Genomic DNA, 23627 nt, shown 5'->3' with positions numbered 1-23627 from the left:
CTTGGGGTCCAACATTTGTAAGATGACTTATTAATCTTTTCTGAGTGACGGCGTTTAGTTTTCCTTTCAAATTGAAATATACTAAATAAGATGTCACCCATGTGATGACTGAATTTCTGCTTCACCAGAAGAGAAGCAGTCAAAACACCCATAACCTTTTGTAGCCAGTTGGGAAACGACATGGCCTACGTATAAGAGCCATCACAAAAGAGGAGAATTGGGTGAGCAACACCCAAGGAGGAAAACAAAGCAGTGGAAATACATAGTGTGGCACTTGTGACATCACAGCATGAAGTAGATTCAAAGCACTGATGTTATTTTTAAAAACCTACCTTGTTGACTGACCCTAGCCCTGGACAATACTTGGCTTAAAAACACAATATTCATAAAATAGATAAGAACGAGGTATTCTGTCTTAAATCAGGGAATAGGCCCCAAAGCCTAAACTTCATTATTAACAAAACGATGAAGATCAGATCATCAACCAGTATAACAAAAGAACAGGCTCTGTGATAGATTTTAATACAGTTTAAAGCACCTGAGAATCTTAATTTAGTCAAGTGTAGACAAAATCGATAGTTAAATATGTTTCTAGAAAATCGAAACCCTAAGACAAACGCTCATTAAGAGAGAACTCTCCCGCTGGACCCGACTTCACTGTGTTTACACCATGCCCTGTGCGTGCTAGCTTCACTTCAGGAAACATTCTAAGGTGCTTTATCAGAGGTGGATGCATTTAGTGTGGGAATCACCACCTCTTACGCTCTGGCCCCTAAAAGGAAGGCATCATAACCACATGGCTCTTGGCTACCCTCCACTTGGTGGCCTGCCGGCCTCTGGAAGCCACTTGTCTGTGGGGAGGAAGTGACTAGTACCTGTCATTCTCCGGAGACGCATGCTGGATTTGAATCCTGGGGCTAGGAGGCCGTCTCCTATCTAGAGAGGGGGACCATCTACCCCTGTTTGCCCAATGAACAAGACAGGAAAAAACAAGACATTTAGTAACTCCTAAAATAAAAGAATATATGGAACAAGAGGACTGGAAAATCACCCCAAAAAGTCAAAGTGTAGATTCTTTGCTCCATAATTTACTCTTCATTTTTGCAGGCCTTGGAAAGATAAATGACAATATTGTAGGAAAATAAAACTTGTAGCCTGACATGTGAATAGAGAAACAACTTATTTGGGAAGATGTTTGAAATCTCCTGTGTAATTTTGTTCTTTTAAATGTGGTGTGTGTCTGCGAAACTATACCTACACATAAATACATATGTATAACTTTACAAAGATGCATCCTTAAGAATCAGGCAGATAGATGCCTGAATAAAATAGATTTAAGAAGCCACCAATGCTTATTTGATACGAGGTCTTGAAATTACTGGATAAAGTGGCAAATGAGGTGTGTGAATTTCATACAAAGCAGAAGCATAGTTTAAGTGGAAGAAATAAAACTACTCTCTAGGGCTTCCCTGGTGGCGCAGTGGTTGAGAGTCCGCCTGCCAATGCAGGGGACAGGGGTTCGTGCCCCGGTCCGGGAAGATCCCACATGCTGCGGAGCAGCTGGGCCCGTGAGCCATGGCCGCTGAGCCTGCGCATCCGGAGCCTGTGCTCCGCAATGGGAGAGGCCACAACGGTGAGAGGCCCGCGTACCACAAAAAAAAAAAAAAAAAAAACAAAAAACTACTCTCTAGTGTGGAAACAATAACATGAAGAAATGATTCATGGAGACGCTACCAGTGAAGTCTTAACAAGCTTTCTGGGGGAAAACTGCAGGGTTAGTAACTGAAATGAAAAAATTGTCAGCAAAACCCACTGATGGATAAAAGTGGGAAATACAGATAAATGCCATTGTAAAATAGTATTACCTTCAAAAAATCTTGTTAATCTTTACTTGCAAAGGTATGTCTTCATGGGGTAGACAGTGGTTTTCTTATTTTAGCATTTACAAGAATACTGTTTTTATGATTAACAGTTAAATAAAAGTTTGAAACTTGGTTCATTCTCTTGTTAAACTATCTTGAGATTCTGTCTCTGCATAACCACAAATTACAGACATCCGGGCAAATACTGAAAAGAGGCCGTAAGGGACTGGACGGCCCAAATTTGGAAATTTGAATATATTCGAGATGAACATTTTAAGCAGGATAATTTCTCTGCGTATTGGCTTCCTCATATGCAACAAGGGATCACTGAATGGGGTTTAAGACTCGTCTAACTATACGATTTTATAATAATCCAAAGAAGACCAGTCGTAACATTTTTTAAGAGCCATCTCTTTTTGCCGTTAACTTGGCTTCGTGGACTTATTACACAATTTGGACAAAAGCAGCAGAGGGCTATCAACATGTGACCAGGATACCTTTAGTCAGCAGGTGCTCTTCTCTGAAAGCCCCTGGGAAGACTCTTTGTCATCACTCAGCCTTGGATGGATGGAAGGAGGGCTCTGAGGAAGCCGTGAAGCAAACAAAGATACTTGAAAGCAGAATTTGGGCAGAAGAGAAAACTGTGTGGCATGTCCTCTGGAAGGTGTTATGTGTTTGTGAAATTAAAAACAAATTTGCCTTCATTTCAAATTACTGAATTATTTTAAGTGAGCATATAGTTGGTCAATCCAATCGGAAGGCTTGAAAATGTAGCTTTGCACCTTACTGGCTTTTGTTCTGCAGACACAATAAAGAAAAACATTTCTAAAACCGTTGAAAACAATTATAGCTAGTGTTTTTCACATGCAGTTGTACTCAGTCATGAGAAAACTTAAGGTGTTCTTTAAAAATACAGAGTTGATATGTTTTTCTTTAAACATTTTTGAAGGAATAAGTAATATTCACTTGACAAGATTATGAATAACCTTGCTTCCTGAGGCAAAATTCCAGTCCTTGTGTTTATTTAAACATGAAAAGTAAAGAAAAATGCTATAATTATGAAACATGCAGGGAAGGCCATGAAAGAGAGGGTGTACGTTTAGAAACAAGGCATTGTGAATGCAAGCTATTAAAAGGTAAACTTTTAGAAATATTTAGCATCATACATGTACACCTGTGCACTCAAAGTCCTTCTGAATATGCTGATATGCAGTCCCAATAACATAAATGTTTGCTTCACCCTCATATCTTTGATATGATGAGAGTAGGATCAAATTATACCCAATTTTTGTCCAAAGAACAGACATCACATAAGTTTTAATATCATGCATTTGTGAGCTTGAAATATACTAACGTTTTATATGTTTTTAAAATGTGTCCAACTTCTTTCTCTGTTTCTCCTATCACACAGAAGGACCAAAATTAGAATCTATTCCCTTATTATTGAGCAGAACACACACCTTCGACGTCCGTTTTCATGCTAGAAGCGAACATGGCAGGCTACACTGGAGTCATTAATCACGAAACTGAACTAAAACAGCCCCTTCTTGATTTTTCTTCCCAACTGTCTTGCCTGCGGGTTACCTTAGTTGCATTATAAGTGCTTTAATCTCAGGTATTCTAAACTCATTAATTCCGAAACATCTATTTGTTGGGAGCCCATCCTTTTCTCTGTGCTCAGAGCAGGAGGGGAAGGGTCACTCTGGTGGCTGTGGAACTGAAGGAACAGGCTGGGGCCTCCCCAAATAAGGGGCTACAGTGTCTTGCTTTGCTTTGTTTGGGCAGTTACATCAACTACACCCAGCACAGAATAAGTAATGAATAAATATTTGCAAATATTTAAGTAGATAATAAAAGGATAAGATTTGAGGTTTGGGGGTAATACTGGTAAGAAGTAATAAGAAACTTAACTAAGAAATCAACAGCGGTGGTTTTCCCTGGTGGCGCAGTGGTTGAGAGTCTGCCTGCCGATGCAGGGGACACCGGTTCGTGCCCCGGTCCGGGAAGATCCCACATGCCGCGGAGCGGCTGGGCCCGTGAGCCATGGCCGCTGAGCCTGTGCGTCCGGAGCCTGTGCTCCGCGGCGGGAGAGGCCACAACAGTGAGAGGCCCGCGTACCGCAAAAAAAAAAAAAAAAAGAAAAAGAAATCAACAGCAGTAAGGGGACCCACCGAGGAGATATAAGGACATAGAACTGACAGTCCTCAGCAAGCAATGAAATGGTTCTTACATTGGGGCTCTTCCCCCCAGCAAGGATATACCTTACAACAAAAGTGCGTGTGTTTAAATGTGTCATTCGTATGTATGCCTGCATATTTACACATCTTTCAGTGGTGCATATGTCCTGGCAGAGCATGGCTAAGCAGCTTAACTATCTAAAAGAGAGATTATATGGAAATGTAAACCATTCATTCCCTAAATAGCACACACAAAAAATATCTGTGAAGTTCTGTCATATTAGACACCAACCCTGAACAGACTAGAGATCTGATTATACAGTACATATTTTTATTGTCTATTCCCATTATTCATTTAGTTCTTTGAAACATTTTCCCCAATCCTATTTTAAGTGAAAATTAATATAGGTGCTTATACTTTGGCATAAAGTTTATTTATTTCAATTGAAGTTACAGTTAAGTTTTAGGTAGGAACTTCCTTTCTCTTAGGCCTCGTGTTTCCATGTGGAGGGAAATTCCTTCAAGTCCTACTTCGGGCCTCTCTCCACCCCAAGGAGGGAGGAGGGGGACTTTGTGTTAAAGAATCAGGCACTGATGACTTAGCCCTTTCTGGATTCCTCCTTCCTAATCAGTCTGCCTGCAAACAGCAAACCCCACAGCAAATCAACCTGCACAGCAGCCCTCAGAAGGCAGAAGCCTCTCGTGGTTCAGAAAGTGTGGCAGCCTCTTGGTGAGTCACCGGCAAGCTTACAACCTGAAGTCTAGCTTCTGAACTTGTTCACTGTATTTACGGTGATAATTAGATCCCCCACCTTGCAGTTCTTGGGTCTAGCTCACAACTGGACACAGATCCGGGAGCAGAAAATATGGGGTGTTTTTGAAGTTCCCCCAAAGCCCCAGATGGAACATGTACTAAGTAAAAAATAATAATGCTATCGCAAGAGATGGCAAGGCCAAATACGATCCCTGACCTCCAGGAGTACAATCTAGTGGAAGAAACAAGCGTGACTAAGTGAAATAGAACGCATGTAATGTTACATGGGCCCAGAAAAGAGAGTTAATAATTCTGCCTGGCAAGGAAAGGCAAGCATGTGCGGGAGAGGTTAAGAGAAGTTTTATAGACGAAATGGTTATTTGACTTCCTGTTTTGAAGAATGAGGAGAATTTTTAGGCAGACAAAAAAGGAAAAAGGGTATTTCAATTTTAATGGGAAAAAGACTTGAGACAAAAAGGAACAGAACGATTAATAGAGCTTATGAGAAATTAACGGGGCAAGAATGGCATCGGAAGTGGGGATGGGCTATAGTATAATGAAGCGGGGGGGCGGGATCTGTCTTGGAGATTCTTGAAGGAGAACGGATAGGACTTCCTGTCTCATCAAATGAGACGAAGGAGCAGAAGTATTTCCAGATTTTGTGGATGGTTATATGTCAAAGCTGCCAAAGTACAGGGACATTTCAGAAGAGAAAGCATTTTGCTTGCAGAGGATTTGAGGGAGACAGTGCATTCGATTTCGACTTTTGATGCACACAGGGTCTACCAACCACCGAGAAATTTAGGCCTGGTTTGCAGGGGAGGGTCTGGCATGACCAGTTACAGTGGAGTGTTGTCTCCATATGTATTAGTGTGGAAACGTTTTTTTTAAGCTTATTTATTTATTTTTGGCTGTGTTAGGTCTTCGTTGCTGTGCACGGGCTTTCTCTAGTTGTGTCGAGGGGGGGCTACTCTTCGTAGCGGTGCGCAGGCTTCTCATTGCGGTGGCTTCTCTTGTTGCAGAGCACGGGCTCTAGGCACGCGGGCTCATTAGTTGTGGTTCGAGGGCTCAGTAGTTGTGGCTCACGGGCTTAGTTGCTCCGCGGCATGTGGGATCTTCCCAGACCAGGGCTCGAACCCGTGTCCCCTGCATTGGCAGGCGGATTCTTAACCACTGTGCGACCAGGGATGTCCCAGTGTGGAAACTTTTGACTGATAGACATATAATTTCAGGGATGGGATGGGTGGGGTAAAAGAGGAAAGCTGAGGGGGAGACAGAGACAGGGAGGTTAAGCAGCCTGTAAAGGAGACTGCCTCAGCACAGAGGTGTTAGGGAATTTGTAGAGGATGCTGAAGAAAGGAGACGTTAGATTTCTGGAAGAGGTCAAGGAAGAAGATAAAACATCCGAGGAAAGCAATCATTCTCCAGTGGCTCTAGAAATCAGTGTTTCTGAACACGTAAGCAACATTCTGCTGTAAAACCCGGGAAAGGAAAGGTTAACAGCAGGCCTGGAACTCACTCCTTCCGGATCAGGGAACAAGGGGGAACCGATAACCTCAAGCTGACCTTGACACAGATGAAAGTACAGGGACCTTGACCAGACCTCCTGCATGCAGTGGTATTTGCTAGAGAAAAGATAAAAGAGAGTCCTTATCTATTCAAGGTCTTCAGCAGGGTACAACTAGTCTTTCTAGATCTTTCACTGTAAATGAACCCCAAATTTCCTGACTTATGGGTCATGACTGGATGGGGCAATGGGGTAACCCCTACGTATTTTTGCTAGTTGTGTAATCAACAGAATATATTATATAATGGAGATGCTCAAACACAGAAATTACTTCCTTTGCAAACAGTGTTTCCACGTGCCTGTCTCAAAATTCATCTGTTAACCTGGGCCAAACCATCCTCATAAGGGAGAAAAGGTCGGCCTGATGGTTTTGGGGTCCTTCGGGAAGAGAACATGCTAACTGTGCCTGGCGCTCCTTTATATTGGAATAATCAGTGAAGTGCGGTGTGGGGTACCGAGTCTGCTTTAACAATTTCATCTTTTGTACTAACACAGAACTTCCTTTGCTTTCAGAGTTAGTGAAGATACTCCAGAAAAGGGCATTAAGTAGGTATAACAGCATACACATGTTCATCAAGATAGTTTAGAATCAGCAAATTGTTTGACCTCGATAGGTTACAAGGCTGTGGAAATACTGATAGGTCACCATCTCAAGAATATGAAGTTATGTCTTTAACAACTTTTCTATAATATCATATCTACTATGTATATGTCAGGCATTGATCAGCTCTCTGGTCAGTCACCAGAACTAAGTAACCTGGAAAACTCTCAAAGCTTCCACAGTTCCTACTCTCCTCACGTCCTGTCTGGGGACTTACAGGTGCATCTTCCAAAGAGCACAAAGCCCCCACTGCTGGTCCTACTCTGTCCTGTCTCGAAGCTGCTCAGAGGTCTGTGCGCAGAAGGACGGCATCCTCCACACCAAGACACACCTACAGCATCTGTAAATTTCCTGATGAGAACTCATCTCACTTTATTTTCTTCTTGACAACAAATTGACCCCAATAAGTTAAAGAACATTAGTAACACCAATTCCAGTCCCCTTTCATTTTTTTTAAGGGGAAATTTATTTTTTATTCAATAGATAGAGTGAATGTAAGTTTCAATCATATTTTCTCTTCTATCAAAAGTACGTATCATAAGTGAGTGCACTCAGACCTCACTATGACCTGTAAAAGAATCGTGGCCAGATTATTTGTCTACAGGTTGGCCTGTTCTAAGGGTATTATCAGAGATGAAATTCACCAATACATGGATCTGTGAATTCTCTGGCTTCAGAGCAACAAGAAAACACGTGCTCGACAGGCTTCAGTGACAGAATAAAACTGTACTGTCCAATGTAGTAGCCACAAGTGGTCAAGGAGCACTGTGAAAAAAGGAATGCAGGGCTTCCCTGGTGGCGCAGCGGTTGGGAGTCCGCCTGCCGATGCAGGGGACGTGGGTTCGTGCCCCGGTCCAGGAGGATCCCACATGCCACGGAGCGGCCGGGCCTGTGAGCCATGGCCACTGAGCCTGCGCGTCCAGAGCCTGTGCTCTGCGATGGGAGAGGCCACAGCAGTGAGAGGCCCGTGTACCGCAAAAAAAAAAAAAAAAAAAAAAAAGGAATGCAAAATATCTCACTAACAGTTTTTAACTGATTATATGTTAAAATGATAATATTTCAGATATATACTAAAGTATTAAAGTTAATTTCATATTTTAATATGGCAAGCAGAAAATTTAAAATTATGCATGTGGTTCAAACTGTATTTCCCTTAGACAGAACCAATAGAGATGACATTTAAGATGTTAGGGTACCGTTGTAGTCAGAAGATTCCGCTGACTTCATTCTATCCTTGTTTTAACACTAACCAGAAACATATAAGGAAATAATAATAAGTAAAAAAATATAAAAATATTTTTTCTTGCTACTCTTGTATATATTTTTTGGGGGAAATATACAACAAACAAGAATAATGAAACAATTTCAACTGTGATTTTAGAAGAGCCCATTCAACTAAAGAAGAGCCCGTTTCAACTAAAATTTCTTCTACAAATGTAAAGAAATACAAAAAGTTAGATTCCATTGTTTTCTATTACAAATTTTGCAAATACAAAAGAATACAAAATTAAAAAGTAGATATTTTTAGTAGGATCTTATGAAGACACTAAAAAATGAACATGTCTACCTGTACCAATCATTAAATTCCAGAAATAAACATCTCATAAATAAATGAGTAGAATCAGACTAGAAAGATTGCTAAAGGAAAGCTTTAAGCAGCCTCTGAAGAAGAGGAAAAGTGGGTTACATTAACACAACTAAACATTTTTCTTCGGGATTTGTGAAGAGGTAGTATGCAAATTTCCAGTGAATGACTTCTAATCGAAAAGAGATAACAATTATAACCGAGACTATCAATTATAACCAAGTTTACTGGAATAGAAAGTTCCACCACAATGGAAAAATTAGCTGCTCACACTTAGGAGACAGCGTAGTACACGATCAATGAATTAAAGTCAGAATTATTTATTAATCAATCAATGTAAAGTGTTAAGCAAAATTACGTACGTGTGTATGTAATGTGCCTTTATTTTTGTAAGGCATCAGGAAATCTATGATAAACATACTATTTTGTGTTGAAATATAATTTAAGGCAAAACGATCTATATCAAAGAGCAAGTTGATTTAAAAAAAACCCGAATATAGATGCACAAGGGAAGTATTCTATCTAAATAAGATTCTTGTTTTGCGTTTATGGAAGACTGTAGTTGCACCTATAAATACGATTTATCAGCGGAAGTACTAGGAAAGTGATCTTCCCCTTCAGATAACTCACTGGCCCTCACAACCATATCAGCGTACCGAAGGCTCCCTGAGGAGGTGTAAAGAAAACCACTGAACAGCAACGAAAGGGGAAAAGCAGCAGCGAGAAGCAGTTACAAATCACGTCACGCCATTTGCAACGGCATCCACAGAAATGTGTGTATGTGCTCCCTCTGGCTCCGCCACATACACACATCTCTACACAGGCGTGTACAGAAGGGAGGGGAAATGCAGACAGTCGGCAAGTGAACATGGATGAATAAGCCGTGAGACTCAAGGACACAAAACAGAGTGATAGGGGAAAAAATGACTGTACAAAATGACAGGAAATTAAGAAAGTCTTTATACCTTTCTCGTTCTGGTGAATGCAAACTAGCATCTGGTCTCAAGCAGTTGGTACTAGCACTCCTCGCCCTGTCAAGGGAGGGCTGCAGGTCACTAGTGCCAGTGCATTGCATCCAGGGTGGAGGAGAAAGACAGAGAAAACAGAGAGAGGAAGACCAGTTAGAGAGGAAAGCATCGAGTCCTGTCCCCTTTACACAAAGTGCAGAATCACTGCGAGTCGGTTCATAAGGGTGTGAGCGCTGACAGGATGGCCGTGCACAGTTTTGTTTAGAAAAAGACACTAAACAAAGATTATGCTTGAATTGCTTTGCATAATTTTTTTAAAAGGGTCTCAGACTGAAAAAAATGAGGCTAACACACCTACTTATGAAAAAACTGGATACAGAAAGCACTGAAACAAAATGCCTAACACTTCATTACCAAGGACAGATGCCACACCAAAACAAAATGAAGGACAGCAGAGGAGGAAAATTTTACAACTCAGCTATTTTTGGTTCAAACACTAGACAGGGGAGGTGGACGGTATGACGTCCAAACGTCCTTACCTAACCAGAATCTCATCAGTAAACCTCAGTGCTCTCGAGTGAAAGCATTCATGGTGAAGGGGTTTGGTTTTAGTATGTGCAGGCAGAATTGAGCTCCACAAAGTAAAATCGTCCCAAAATAAAATAATATAAAATCAATTCTCATAATTGAAATCAACAAGTAAAACAACAAATAAATGACAAAGAAGACAACGACTAGAAATCTGATATTTGAGTAAGCAGATTTCATTTAGAGAAATATTCCAGCATAGGTTTTATAATTAAAGCTATTTTGACTTTTTTATTGTATTTTTAAATTAGTTTTTATTGGACTATAGTTGATTTACACTGTTGTGTTAGTGTCTGCTGTACAGCAAAATGAATCAGTTATACATACGCATATATCCACTCTTTTTTAGATTCTATTCCCATATAATTAAAAAGTAATGAGCAGAGTTCCCTGCACCATACAGGAGGTTCTTATTAGCTACATATTTTATATGTAGTAGACTGTGTATGTCAATCCCAATCTCCCAATTTATCCTTCCCCCCTTTCCCCCTAAAAGCTATTTTTAGATATCATGAGTTTTCTCTGTATATAATTAATTTTAAGAGGAAATGCTAATGCTTTATTAGAAAGTAAATTTGCTATTTTTAGTTGGTGAGGGATTAGGGATTAGTTTATAACTGAGACTCACTGTTATGACTCTTACCTGTAAATATTCCAGTGAGAACAGTTCTCTAACAAGGGCATCTTGGGCGGTAATGTTTTATAGTGCCTAACAAGATGTCTGGAGCATGGGAACGCAGACATGCAGGAAACAGAAAAATACATGTGAAGCGAATTTTATCAGGATATGAAAAAAGTAGGAGACTAGAAATCTACAAACACAGATGGATCTTTTGTTTTTCTCAGAAAGACCACAATAATTATTTGAAGGTAGGAAAAGAACTGTTAAATATGGAATCATGGACATGTCTTCATAATTAAGATGAAGACTTAAGTTATAGTTTAAAAGCCTTAATTTGAAAAAGATTTGAGAACTACACTCTATGAAGTAACCAACATGAAACTTACTATTTAATCCCTGTTTAATATTATACCTGCTTCTATGGAAATAACTCATAGCTAAAAGTACTAAGCAAATAATTTATGAAATTTGGGAATTAATATGACTAAAAAGTTAATAGTCTAATAACAAGCAAAATGCTGACCAGCATTGCAGGGACAAGGCTGGTGACAGTATTGAAGGCAGTAAAGGAAGGAAGATCAAGAGGTGACTGCAGGGCTTCCCTGGTGGCGCAGTGGTTGAGAGTCCGCCTGCCGATGCAGGGGACGCGGGTTCGTGCCCCGGTCCGGGAAGATCCCACATGCCACGGAGCGGCTGGGCCCGTGAGCCATGGCCGCTGAGCCTGCGCGTCCGGAGCCTGTGCTCCGCAACGGGAGAGGCCACAACAGTGAGAGGCCCGCGTACCGCAAAAAAAAAAAAAAAAAAAAAGAGGTGACTGCAGTGGACAAGTCCTTTCCATTTGTCACCTTCTGGATACAAATCCAACAGCAGGTAACATTTATCACCAGAAATTGGGTGGGATGGGTATTAGCTGCAACCAGAACATGAATTCTGACTTGGCAGAAACAAGGCCCAACATCATCTGAATTCCTTTAAAACCTATAAGGAATTCTGGACTGTCTATATCACCAAGGGTAAACTTGGTCCTGTCAATGAATGTTTTGGTAATTTAATAATGTTTCTACAAACTTTAACTGTCAATAATGAAAATCTATTGTCCATTTTGGCTTACATTAAAGTATGATAAAATCAGGAATAGAATAAACATTTGCTGAGGAGATATTAAATATCAAACACCCCCGTGGGTTTATTCATGTTTATACTAATGGTTGATTCAGGAAATCTTTTAAAGCTGTGGTTTAAAATGTATTAAAGTACCACATTCAAGCACAGATTGAGGACACTTACTGAAGCAAAGGATTCAGCCTGCTTCACAGACAGAATCTTCTTTTCAACTCCTAAACCTTAGGCAACTGTCTTTAGTAACAAGTTGCTATACAACTTTTCTAAGCAATTGGTTCAAAAGTGAATTTTTTTGGGGGGGTTACACTCTAACAGGGGTCAGCAGAGAATGGAAATAGAATGAAAAGTGGCCACAGTTTTTAGTTTGAAGGTCCACATTGGCTTTGCCACTTATTGGCTGTGAACCTGGATGATTCAAGTCATCAAGCCTTTTTCTACATCTATATCATGGAGGAAATAATCTTTCACAGGGATGCTGTGAGGATTAAGTGAAATAACAGGTACAAAGGGTCTAGGACACAGTAAGGAAGCCACAGCATTTTCTGTACAACATGACTGTCTCAGGAAAGGTTTTATGGAAGAAGCATTTGATAATGATAACAATGGGGGGCGATGAATTAAACAATATGAGACAGATTTCTGTAGTATGTGACTTTGATATGCTGTGCGTATGAAATCTCCAGGGAGTGGCTTTAATTTGCAAAGTTTCCAAAATATGTTTGACTCACAGACTCTTAAGTTGGCTGAACTTCATGCGGAACCAACTCCTCGGATCACATTTTTGGAAAAACTAGTTCAGTGCAAAACTTCAAACAGACCTGATTTGGAATCCTTGCTCTGTTACATGTCAAATAAAACTTTCTTAGCATCTTTCCTCATCTGTGAAATGAGGATAATAATGTTCATATGATACAACTATTGTCAGGACATGGAGATAAAATTCCTTAAATAATTACCACTGTGCTTGGTACTCAATGAATGTTATTTTCCTTGTTTACTGGAAAGTAGTAAATACACAGGTTTTATTCTTAAAAGTTGTAAGTGAATATGATAGGTTGTATTCTGAAGATAAGATTTTACAAAATGATGAAACTACTAGCTTATTCTGTTGTGCCTATCCTGTTATTTTACCTGCGAAAGTGGGATGTAACGGAAAGAAAAACAATATATTTAGTGATTCTGTTTAGCTTACTGGTGTGAATGTGTTAACAGTACCCACACGTTGGGGGCCAGGCACACACCAGGTGCCTAATAAATATGAAAGCTTTGTTTTGTTTGTGTTTTACAGTTGCAGTCACCCCAACAGGACTATGAGAAAATTTTCTGAATCTGTAAAGAAATCACTCCTATTAAACTATTTGTCAGGACAACAAAGTAAGGCTGGAGGCTTTCGAATTATAAAGAATTGAGCTGACTTTTTACAATAGTTAGGATTTTACATTAGTTCTCCAGTTTGCAAACAGAACTAACATCCCTCATTTTTCCCTGTGGCATCGCACACAGGGCAGTAGTTATCACTAGCAGAGTTTAATACATGTAAAAAGTGAATTCTCGTTCGGGTGATCACGTTCAATTCCTGAGCGGAAGCCCAGGTCCACACAGACACAATAAAGCTGCATCGGTGTTTGCGTCGCAGGTTTTCCGGGTACAGCTCTTTCCTTCTCTCTCCTATTTACTCTTTATGGCCATAATATTTGAAAGAGTTTATCTGTGTGTTGGTTCATTGTCTCACCTAGTTATTCTTTACCTTCCATTAACTTCACATTGACAATAAATACACACAGACTGTATTCTTTGAGTAATCTGTAAAAGGACTTATTTGGGATATGAGATCCAAGATGTAATGAGATGAAAATAAAGTGCTAGGTTCTCAGCTCCAATTTAGACGACAATAATGTATCCCCTCTTCTTCTCATCTTTAAGGAGGCTTTATACCGTTACGTGTCGCTATGGGAAATTTGGTAGTGTAGCATTTCTGACCTGGTGAGGGTATGAAGGGAGGGAGGGCTTAGAAGTTAACAGGTCATATATCTGCACTCTTTATCAAGAAGGAAACTGAAGCTCAGCTCTTAAAAGTGAAGTGGTAAAGATCTTATTAAAAGCAAATAGAAAGAAAACAACAGTAGAACCAAAACATAAAAATAAAAGAAGGCTAAAACAAAGTGAACTTATAATCACAGAAACAGTAACACTGCCATGCACAGCGGATCAGACCTCTTGTGTCTAGATGTGTGTGTGTGTGTGTGTGTGGTGGGGCTCACAGCGAGGTTATAGAATTTTAATTGCAGAAATCGGTTCCTCGGTTTTGGAAATGTGTAAACACATTTACAGCCACAGAGGCTCAGCAGCCTCTGGATTTCAAATACTTTGATAGAAAAGCAGTCTGTCTGGATCAGAATTCAAATATATTTGGAACCTTTTCCACAACCTCCATATAAAACAAAACCAATTTGAACACTGGGGAAATTAATTTCACGTATTCGTAATAATACCGCTAAGGGGGAGACGGAAGCAGAGTAGAATGGAAAGAGTCATCACACACAGTTACCGTCACCAAATTCCTGTATTTACCTGGTGGTGTGTAGGCATTCTGCACTTCGTCCTCGTTTTGCTCTGGGAAGCATGAGAAGCTCACTGCACAGACAGGATGGGTGGTGAGTGAAACAGATAAGTTATGAGGCATTAAATGACATGGGTTATGCCAATGGTATGCCGATGACAACATGGAAAGGGAAGAAACCAGATTGTCTACACTAGCATATTTGCTTGAGAGGTTAAACAAAAATAAACATGACAGTACTTTTAAAATTTTCAACAATAAAGTACAAACATTATGGTCGAAGTCCTAGCTGTTGCTATTGTATTTCAAAGTGATTTCACAGAGTATCAAGGCAAAACTAAACTAAACTGAACCTTCCCCAAATAAGACATAGAAATCTGTTTCCAATTCTAGACACTTAGGTATTTTAACAACTTTTAAAAGCCCTATAAATCTGGCTTTTCTGATACTAATGGGAACCCTAAATTTTAAAATTTCTTTTTAGCAACTCAAAGCATGACAGTTTTCTTGGCTCTCACAGCCTGTAAAATGCAATGTCACTTATTCTGTTTCTCCTTTACCAACTAAGAACATACTTGATTAGGAATGTTTTATCTTAAAACTGATACTTTTTTCTACACTCAAATTAATTTCACTCTATTGAATGCCCTGGCCCAGAAGTCCTTCTTTTTCCCCCTCCTCACCTAAATTCATGGTGGCCCCAGTGAATGTCAACAAAGGGACCCTCACCTGACTCCACTCCACCTGAGCAGCGGGGACACCCTCCTCCGAGCAGTGCTCCGTCCCAGTAAGTACCACAACCTCATCTCCTGAAGGTCATGGCTCCATCAGGGTGACAGTTAGGGAGCTAAGAGGCTCTCCTTGAGTTCTGTGTCCTTGACTACACAGCAAAAATCAATCATTGTGTACCAGCCTCATTCCCTACCCTTCCCTAAAAGTTTCTACACTTCAAAAAGCCAGAAGACACGATTCAACCAGCTGGGAATTCTAACAACCCAAAACAGATCGTGAGCTTGTGGTCAGGCCCATCTTACAGGAGGGGCATTAGTCTGAGGAGAAAGTCCGCGGGGGCATGTAGAACCATGGAGTCATAACATCAAACAGATGCAGAACTAAGCCTAAGTACACATCCATAGAAGAAAGAATCCATTTCAATATTTCGTACTTTATAGACATTTTAGGTAACTACATTTTATGGGAAGTAGGTGTACTGAAATATATGACTGCTGAAGTTTTCACAGAAACTCTGCAATAGTAACTGTCTTTCAGATGGCCTGTACCCAAAAACTTTTTATTGCAGAAAAAACATAATTTTATAATTACATAAATAACATCCCAAAGACTGCAACCCACAAAAAATAAAATATTTGAAAATTGCTTACGTAGACTCCCTTCTATAATTTAGGTTAGTGTCTAAGTCAACAACAAACTGTACATTTAAAACTGGCTAAACATAAATTTTGATTTTTTTTAAATGCACCTTTTATGACAATATAATATTAGTCAAATATTTCCCAGAGTTGCATTTCTATTAGAATATCTTAAGAGTCGTTCCTTGGGAGAAGTTCAGTTTTGAATGATGAAATACTTTTCCTGTCTTTTGTACTATACCAAGATACCTATCATAGACGAAAACAGAGCAAAGAAGACATACAGTGTTGCGATCATAACGTGGACAAATACCTGTCTTGTTCTGATAGACACTGACTGTCCACATCTCCGGGTCTGTGACCAACTGGGCTGCAGGACACATCGTGGTGTCTGGTTGGAGAACGTGACCTTCTTGTTGGATGAATTTCATCTAAACTCCTGAAATGATTGCAAACATTTACATGCATCACAATGTACCACCTTCCCCAAACAGGCTGACAGACTAACAGGAAAGAATGGACGGTAATTGGCAAATAACTGACACGGCTTGAAAAGTGCTGGCCTCATCGCCAAATACATGTTTTAAAGGTATTTATTCTCTACCATTGCTTTGCCTGTGCTGTATTTCTCTAACCTCCTTTGTTTACTTCCATCAGAAAAGGACCACGATTTTCATCTGCATACTTAGTGAAAATTTCAGAAGTGTATTTCAGGGTGAGATGAAATACAGCACGATGTAACTTCCATTTTATATGCTTTTCCAAACATTTAAAGTGCTTCAAAGAGACAATCCCAAATTTCTTAAAAATGCATTCTGCCTCAACCTCATCATTTGTGCCACTTCTCTGCACAGGTCTAATTTATTACCATACAATTTCTCCCAACAGGAGAAAACTAACTAGCAAACAGAATACAAGACAGTTATTCAAAAACTGTGCTGGCAACATTCACTTCTTCCACTCCCCGGGAGATTACCTGAGATTAGAGAACAGAATGTTGCATAGGTTGGGTAATGAATAAAAAGGCATTTTGCCTACAAAGGACTCTGAAAAAAATAACTCGATTGACCAAACCATTATTTCATTTCTGTTAGAGTCTTGTGGCAGTTTGCACTGTATTATAATAAAGAGTACCGTCAAGGATGCTAAGCTCTTCTCGAAGCCTACCTCTGTAATGGCACATTTGGTAAACGGGAACGCGGCCTCCCCTGATCATCGCCACGATGAGGAGATACCGACCGTGATCGGTGATGCGTTGTTCTCTGCTGCTCTGGCACAGTTAATGTTGAAGGTTTGCTTTCTCTAGCACTAGACCTATAACCTACTGGCGAGAGTATACACAAACAACGAGTCAGTATTCTTCTATAGTGTCATGTGGAGACATCAAATGACATGGAAAGCGGCCATTGACCTATGAAGATAGATGCCATGCAGTTGGTATTACCAGCCTTATCGACAAAACTACTAAGTATAGGTACAGAATGTAACATACACATGCATGAGGACCGGGTACAGTTTGGCTCAAAGGTTATCATGGAGATACTCATGACAAATAGGACAGCTGATGCCTCAGACGTCAGGATGAGTTGGGATACTAGTTCACGGAATGAGTGAGTGCTTTTTTCAGCAACACAAATCAAGCACTTGACAGTGAACTGTTACTCATATACAAGTCCATGCTTAGAAATTTAGTGTCTCTTCGAATGTTATTGGAATTTTTCTGCCAAAGGAGAAATTATGTTAGTTGGATTTCAGATGGCTTCACTAATAAGAAAATAAAGATGCTACCATACCAATTTTAATTGACAAAGAAGAGCAGCAGGGCTTCACTATAACAAACACTGATTGTGAATTTTGAGGACCACAGATAACACTGCAATTTTCAAATGAAAATAGGGTATGGGTGGAGCTGACTATGGCCATAGTGCAGAACAAATCAACCCTCCGAAAGAAACAATTATCAACTCTACCCCAGACATCTGAAACTATTCCACAAATGTGTTAGTAACCTAACATAATTAAGTTAATACAGTTACTTAAAATTAAATTCTAAAAGTCATTCTCCCTTGAAACCAAAAGGTTTCTATGATCTCTGATTTAGTTAAGATAAAACAGCAAACCATAGTAACAGTTTAATTAATGTTTTCACAGGGTTATGGTTGCTATTATTGGAAGGAAAATAAAAAATTCTGTGGCCAAAGGAAAAATGATGATATTTACAACTACATGAAACGTACACAACCATGAAAACATTAAGTCTAACAGGGTAGCTTGAACTGCTACTCATTTATTTACTTGACAACTCTCACATTATTTTTAAAATATGCCATGTAACATCATTATTAAAGGCAGACTAAATTCCCCAACAGTTTATTTGTTGTGATTGTATAATCTTTTGACTAAGCTTAGAATATACAGAAGGTCTTTAAACATTACATAAAGGCCAATTTGACAATATTGACACCAAAGAAGCTCAGCTATTTTGTTACTCTCTAAAAACATCGGTAAAGGACCAAATAATAGAAACATAAGTGGTATAATTTATAATTTCATTTTACGACAAAGATAAGAGCAATTCAGGTACTATTTTGAATTTCATGTAGAAAATTTCCTTGTTCAGACATACAAATATTAAGTCTAGAACGAAACCAACTAAATTTACATGTCGTGAATTTATTTCATCGTTCAATATTAAAAAATAATGGTGGCTGTTTTAAAGATAATTAATCCAAAGTCTGAATTACTTAAAACATTTTAAATTACAATTTGGTATCATTTGAAAACATTTGGTATCAATTATATTGTAATTATGGAAGGTCAGGATTGAATTGGGAACACCATTTCACGATTTCAGTGAATACTCAAGGTATATAAATGGAACTTTTCGATTTGGAATAATTAATGATTCTGAAGTAATTTTTAGAGACTTTAGGCATCTTCTGTAAAAGGGTATAATTCATTTTTTTCTTGGATTCTTTGTATTTACATAGAGATTAATGTCTTTTTTATCCTACCCTAATATGCATTCATAGGCCTTTCTCTGCTTTTTATAATAATTCATTTTTTTATATTATGTTTAGTTTACTGTTGACAACAGGCACTCTGCCTTCAGAAAAAAGGTAAGAAGGAACTGCTATGTTATGCTCATTTCAATGTTTCAGTTAGTTCAAAGTTATCGGGTTGTTTTTGTTGTTGTTGTTGTTTCATTTTCTGAACTTGCAGTAATGGTCTGAAAGTTGAGGTTGCCAGACGCCTGGCCTCAGATGAGGGCATTCCGTGTGTGGTTATTTTTATTCTTCTTAAGCAGCTGAAATTACTTATTTTAAGTAACAATAAGGCTATGATAACCATAAAGGTAGTAAGATGTAGCTCTGGAGGTCTCAACTGCTTAAAGGTGGTAATACATCAAACGAGGACATAGAACCCTGTGGTCCTAGAGAAGCCAGGTATTAGGAAGTTCAAGGCCCAGCTGCGGTAGAACATCTAAATGACACTTTCCAGCTGCTTCAGCAAACGTAACCAGAAGCTTCATTGAGTGTGTTAAACACACGTAGAACTACCTGGCATCCACGCGTGAACAAATTTCTCCCTATACTGGACACTAGGAAATCTGTAATCAGCCTCTTAGAATATCTGGTAATGTATCAACACACTTGTTTATTAACTTATCCCCTCACTTTATTTTAGCTTCTTGCCCTTATTTTACTATCTTTCCTCTTCACTTAAAATGTATTGTTTATTATATCTTTAGAAGCTACCATATATACATTTTGAATCACTGAAGGGCACCCCCAAAATATAAATAAACTCCATTATCTTCTTTATTAATTTATGAAGAAATCTCGGGAACATAAAATATTACTGATTGGCTTACGTAATTTATTAGTTCTATTCTATTAAAAGTTTGCCTCGTTACATTTTAAATGCTAAATAAAAATGGATATCATTTGAAATGACAATTCAGACACTGCTTCTCTATGGTAAAAGGATAACCCCTGATATAAACATGTATAATCATATGTTTATGTCAGGATGGAATATAGATATATCTAGAATTCAGTGTTCTTTGGTGGTTCCAAACACTAATTAACACCACTGCAGTCGGTCCTATACTTCCCACTTTGGCTGTTACCCATGTGGTCTCTCAGGGAAAAAAGAAGAAACTCATCGTTTTTGTAAGTATTTGTTGAATTAGCCGTTCATTCATTCATTCATTCATTCGCTATCCGGCCTCATCATAAAAATGTGAAATTTTAGGTGAATAGCCTGTGAGAACCACCCACAGAAGTAAATTCTATTCAGATGAGTAAGAAGTGACAACATTAAGACGAATTAACAGCCAAGATTCTTGTTAGAAAGGTTTGTTGACAAGACCCCTTTCCTACAAGGAATCGTCTGAATTCTACTTAAATATGCCAACGGGTACCATGGAGAACTACCTTCCCCCTTTCAATTCCATAAAGACAATATTCTATTAAACTCTGGGTGAAAGTTTCTGGGTAGAGTGTGCCTAATTATTCTGATCCTTTTATAAATCAACAAACTCAGAGAGCAAAACATGAACTGTTATCCACAATGAGCCACTATTATTTCAAACTCTCCCTGATGGTCTGATATCAAGGAGTAATATCTAAGTACACAGATATGCACAGAACCAGATTCATTGTTTTTAAGATATCTGCTACTTTCATACAGTGATCAATGAAGCTTAATTTTAGGGAACTCTCCATAATTTTCTCCCAGTTTTAATGAAGTCGTATGTATGTCTCTAAATTGCGACCTCAGTCACTAGTCTTTGTAATGTCTACTGACTTTACCAAAACCAATGCCCTCAAATTAAGTGCATCCCCACCTGAGAAATTATGTAAATTAAGGGAACATCTGTCAATACTGTCCCAAAGAAATGTCTTTAAGAACTCCTATTTATAGGAGTTTTTCTTTAATGTCTAAAGATTTTCTTTAATGTTCTTTAATGTCTAAAGATTTTCTCTTTAATGTCTTCTTATTTGAATATCTCCCCACTCTTCATTAGTAAATAAAGGGAACAGGATTAGTGCCAAGAAATTACGTCTTCACTACTTGGTTTGACTCACTTTCTGACTAGACTCAGATGAGAAACATAGATTTGAACTGCACAGTGTCACAAAGACTTTACTAATTTATACAATGACAAAAAGACAATGACTTCAAACGAATATTGAATCTTTCTAAAGCATTTCCTTATTTTAAAACATACAGACACATTCTGCGTATAATCAGTGCTGAGCATTTCACAAGAGCGTTAAAGGTTAAGCCATGCCACATGCAGTTTTCAACCCTGCCATGCACCTGTCTCAGTGTATTCCATGGAAGGCTACATTATTTTCAGAAACGGAGGAAGCGAGGTCATAGACATACAGTATAAACACAGGAGAATGGAATTTTTATTACAGAATTAACTCTATCCTTTCAAAAGTCATATTTTCACTTCTGCTCAGAGCATTGTGAAATGATGATTTGAACTTCGTTAGCTTCTAAGGGGGACGCTGACTAATTTAAGTGGGGATGTTAAATGAGTATTTACTAGTCCACCTCAAACTTTCTTAATAATTTGGAAGACAAGTCACCATGGAATAGTATAATCCAGACTTCTCCGTGCTCTAAATCTCCCATATGGGACCCAAGGACGTCTGGAAGCTGGCAGCAAAGCAAGCACGGAAGCACAGTGAAGCCGGCCACGTTCCCCCACGCACCTGGAGGGACCACTCCAATGGCATCATCAACCTCATAGTCTGATATGTCACTGTCACTGATTCGCTGGGACCCTGCACGACAGGAAGGCAAACAGATACCTCTGTGTCCGCTCGGGTCAGGAAATGTGGAGGACATGGTCACATTTTTTTTTAAAGCTAATTACATTCTTACTAAATACTTTCACTTTTGGTGAAGTAGAGTTGATTTACGATGTCTCAGGTGTACAGCAAAGCGATTCAGTTATACATATATGTACTACGAAGTTAATGCAGAGCTGATGTTTAAAAAAATATTCGTTATCCAAGGATAACATATTCTCAGCATCCTCATAATTACTGAAGACACATAGAAGGAAGGGGATTTCATAGAAGAGTATTTTGACTCTTCAAATTGTTTTTAATTAAGGTCTATAGCGAAGTGTATACTGTTTTCTACCCAATTATGCGCCCTCCTCTGCAGTTCAGGGAGGATGGGGCTGAGCGGAAAGGTTCAAAGAGAACTTTCTTGGCTGGAACTCTACCGAGTTCATATTATTGAAAGGGCATCAGGGCCCTTTATAAAATATTTACGTTTAGCCCTCAAAATTAGCCATCACACTGCATGAAACATTAATTTTGAGGCAATGATTGATCAGAGAAGCACTAATATGAAGTATTTAATTATATGAGGAAAACAATTTGGTTCCAGATTACCAAAACGAGGCTTCTAAGTTTCATCTGTTCAATAAGAGATTTTGTCATTAATTCAAAAATTAATAAGTACAGAAAAAAATGTGTTTTCCCCAATCACCAGATGAACAACAGCAAACACACTTTACAATGCTTTTGAAAACTTGTTTCTCACAAATAATAATACTAAAAATATCCAGGAATTATACTGTTATTAAGATGTTCTATGCAGCAACCCACCAATAATGACAAAAATTACCCCATCAGTCAACCAATGAACAGCTCCATCAGGACTGGGCAAAGAATTATATTCGAGAATTTTTAAGCTTTCAGCTGTGGAATTACTCCACTGTACTGTATATATTACTTTCATTGGGAAAATGCAGAAAATGGTTTTGTCAAGCCTCTTTATATAGATGACTGATTATTCAATATTTCGATCTCTAATGAACATTTGAAAAAACACCCTGAATGTTCATCTCGGATTCGATCATAACGACACAATTACTTCTGGTAACTGAAAAGAGCCTTAACCTACTTTGCAGCTTTTTGCTGGCGCTCTCCCCGTGGACGTGTCGCCGTGGCATGAAGGGTGATGGCTGAGGCAGAGGTAGTGAGGATTCATCATGAGTCTGAAGTTTATACCAATGAGGCTCATCATCTAGAAGCGCCGTCTCCAACTCTATGAGGATCTGAAAGGGCAGCTCTCAGGTTAGATCAAGCGCCGTTCCCCAAATATAATAAAAGCAGCCATAATAATGCACATCACAGAAGCCTCACGAGGTGTCTGACCCGGATCTTCACGACACTCCTCACCTCTCCAAGGAATTCACTCTCCTCTTCTTGCACCCTGGGCTGGTCCCACACGGTTATTTCCAACATCCGTTCTCTGAAATCTCTACGATGCACATGTGAATACACAAAAGTCTGGTTCCATTTTGGTTCTAGTACTTTCTTTACTGTTTTGGTTCGCCTTTTACTTTTATCACTGAAAAATAAGTATGTTTTGTCAATGAAAAAGCAAACGCAAGTATATGCTGCCACCTACTGTAGTTCCATGCAGCGCTGCTCTTGGGATGTTTACTCTCTTTCATTCATAACTTTTAATATACAAGTCTGAAAAGACTATCGAGTTTAATAAGATTCTAGTTTTAACTACAATGTAGGCAGTAGTTACGATTATAGAAATTATAGAAACGCATACACAAAGGTACATTCTAAATGATGTGGCTCTCAAAGACTAATAGATGTGGAAACAAGGTAATGGACAATTTTAAAATTGGCAGATTATTTTAAAGAAACACAAGGCTTGAGGGAATTTCTTTTAGGGATAATATAGTTTATTCCCTCATAGAGAAGTATCTATTACATTTTAAAGCTATAACACAGGTGTATGCATATGTGCAAATTCATCAAAATATATAAAGTATGTGGAATTTTTGGTATGTCA

The 23627-nt window shown here is 38.8% G+C and overlaps 1 protein-coding gene across 45 annotated transcripts in view; it reads right to left on the bottom strand.

Moving 5' to 3' along the window:
- Positions 1–23627, bottom strand: part of LOC307195140 (regulating synaptic membrane exocytosis protein 1) — a gene marked incomplete at both ends in the record, with an annotated part of 217032 nt that overhangs the window by 127603 nt on the left and 65802 nt on the right. For 12 of the 45 annotated variants that reach the window (XM_079938956.1, XM_079938967.1, XM_079938976.1 and 9 more), the window contains 7 exons: positions 9512–9601; positions 14418–14480; positions 16090–16215; positions 16944–17100; positions 21509–21580; positions 22716–22869; positions 22994–23165. In XM_079938956.1, coding sequence (XP_079795082.1) covers positions 9512–9601; positions 14418–14480; positions 16090–16215; positions 16944–17100; positions 21509–21580; positions 22716–22869; positions 22994–23165 — 834 coding nt within the window. Of the gene's footprint in view, positions 1–875; positions 960–9511; positions 9602–10053; positions 10147–10745; positions 10824–14417; positions 14481–16089; positions 16216–16943; positions 17101–21508; positions 21581–22715; positions 22870–22993; positions 23166–23627 lie in introns of all 45 variants that reach the window. The other 33 variants (XM_079938978.1, XM_079938977.1, XM_079938959.1 and 30 more) reach the window with 12 other exon arrangements.

This window comes from Stenella coeruleoalba (genome assembly GCF_951394435.1).
Source record: "Stenella coeruleoalba genome assembly, chromosome: 12".
NCBI classification, from domain to species: Eukaryota; Metazoa; Chordata; class Mammalia; order Artiodactyla; family Delphinidae; genus Stenella; species Stenella coeruleoalba.
Note: the sequence above shows the minus strand (reverse complement) of the source record. Positions and strands in the feature narration are given on the sequence as shown.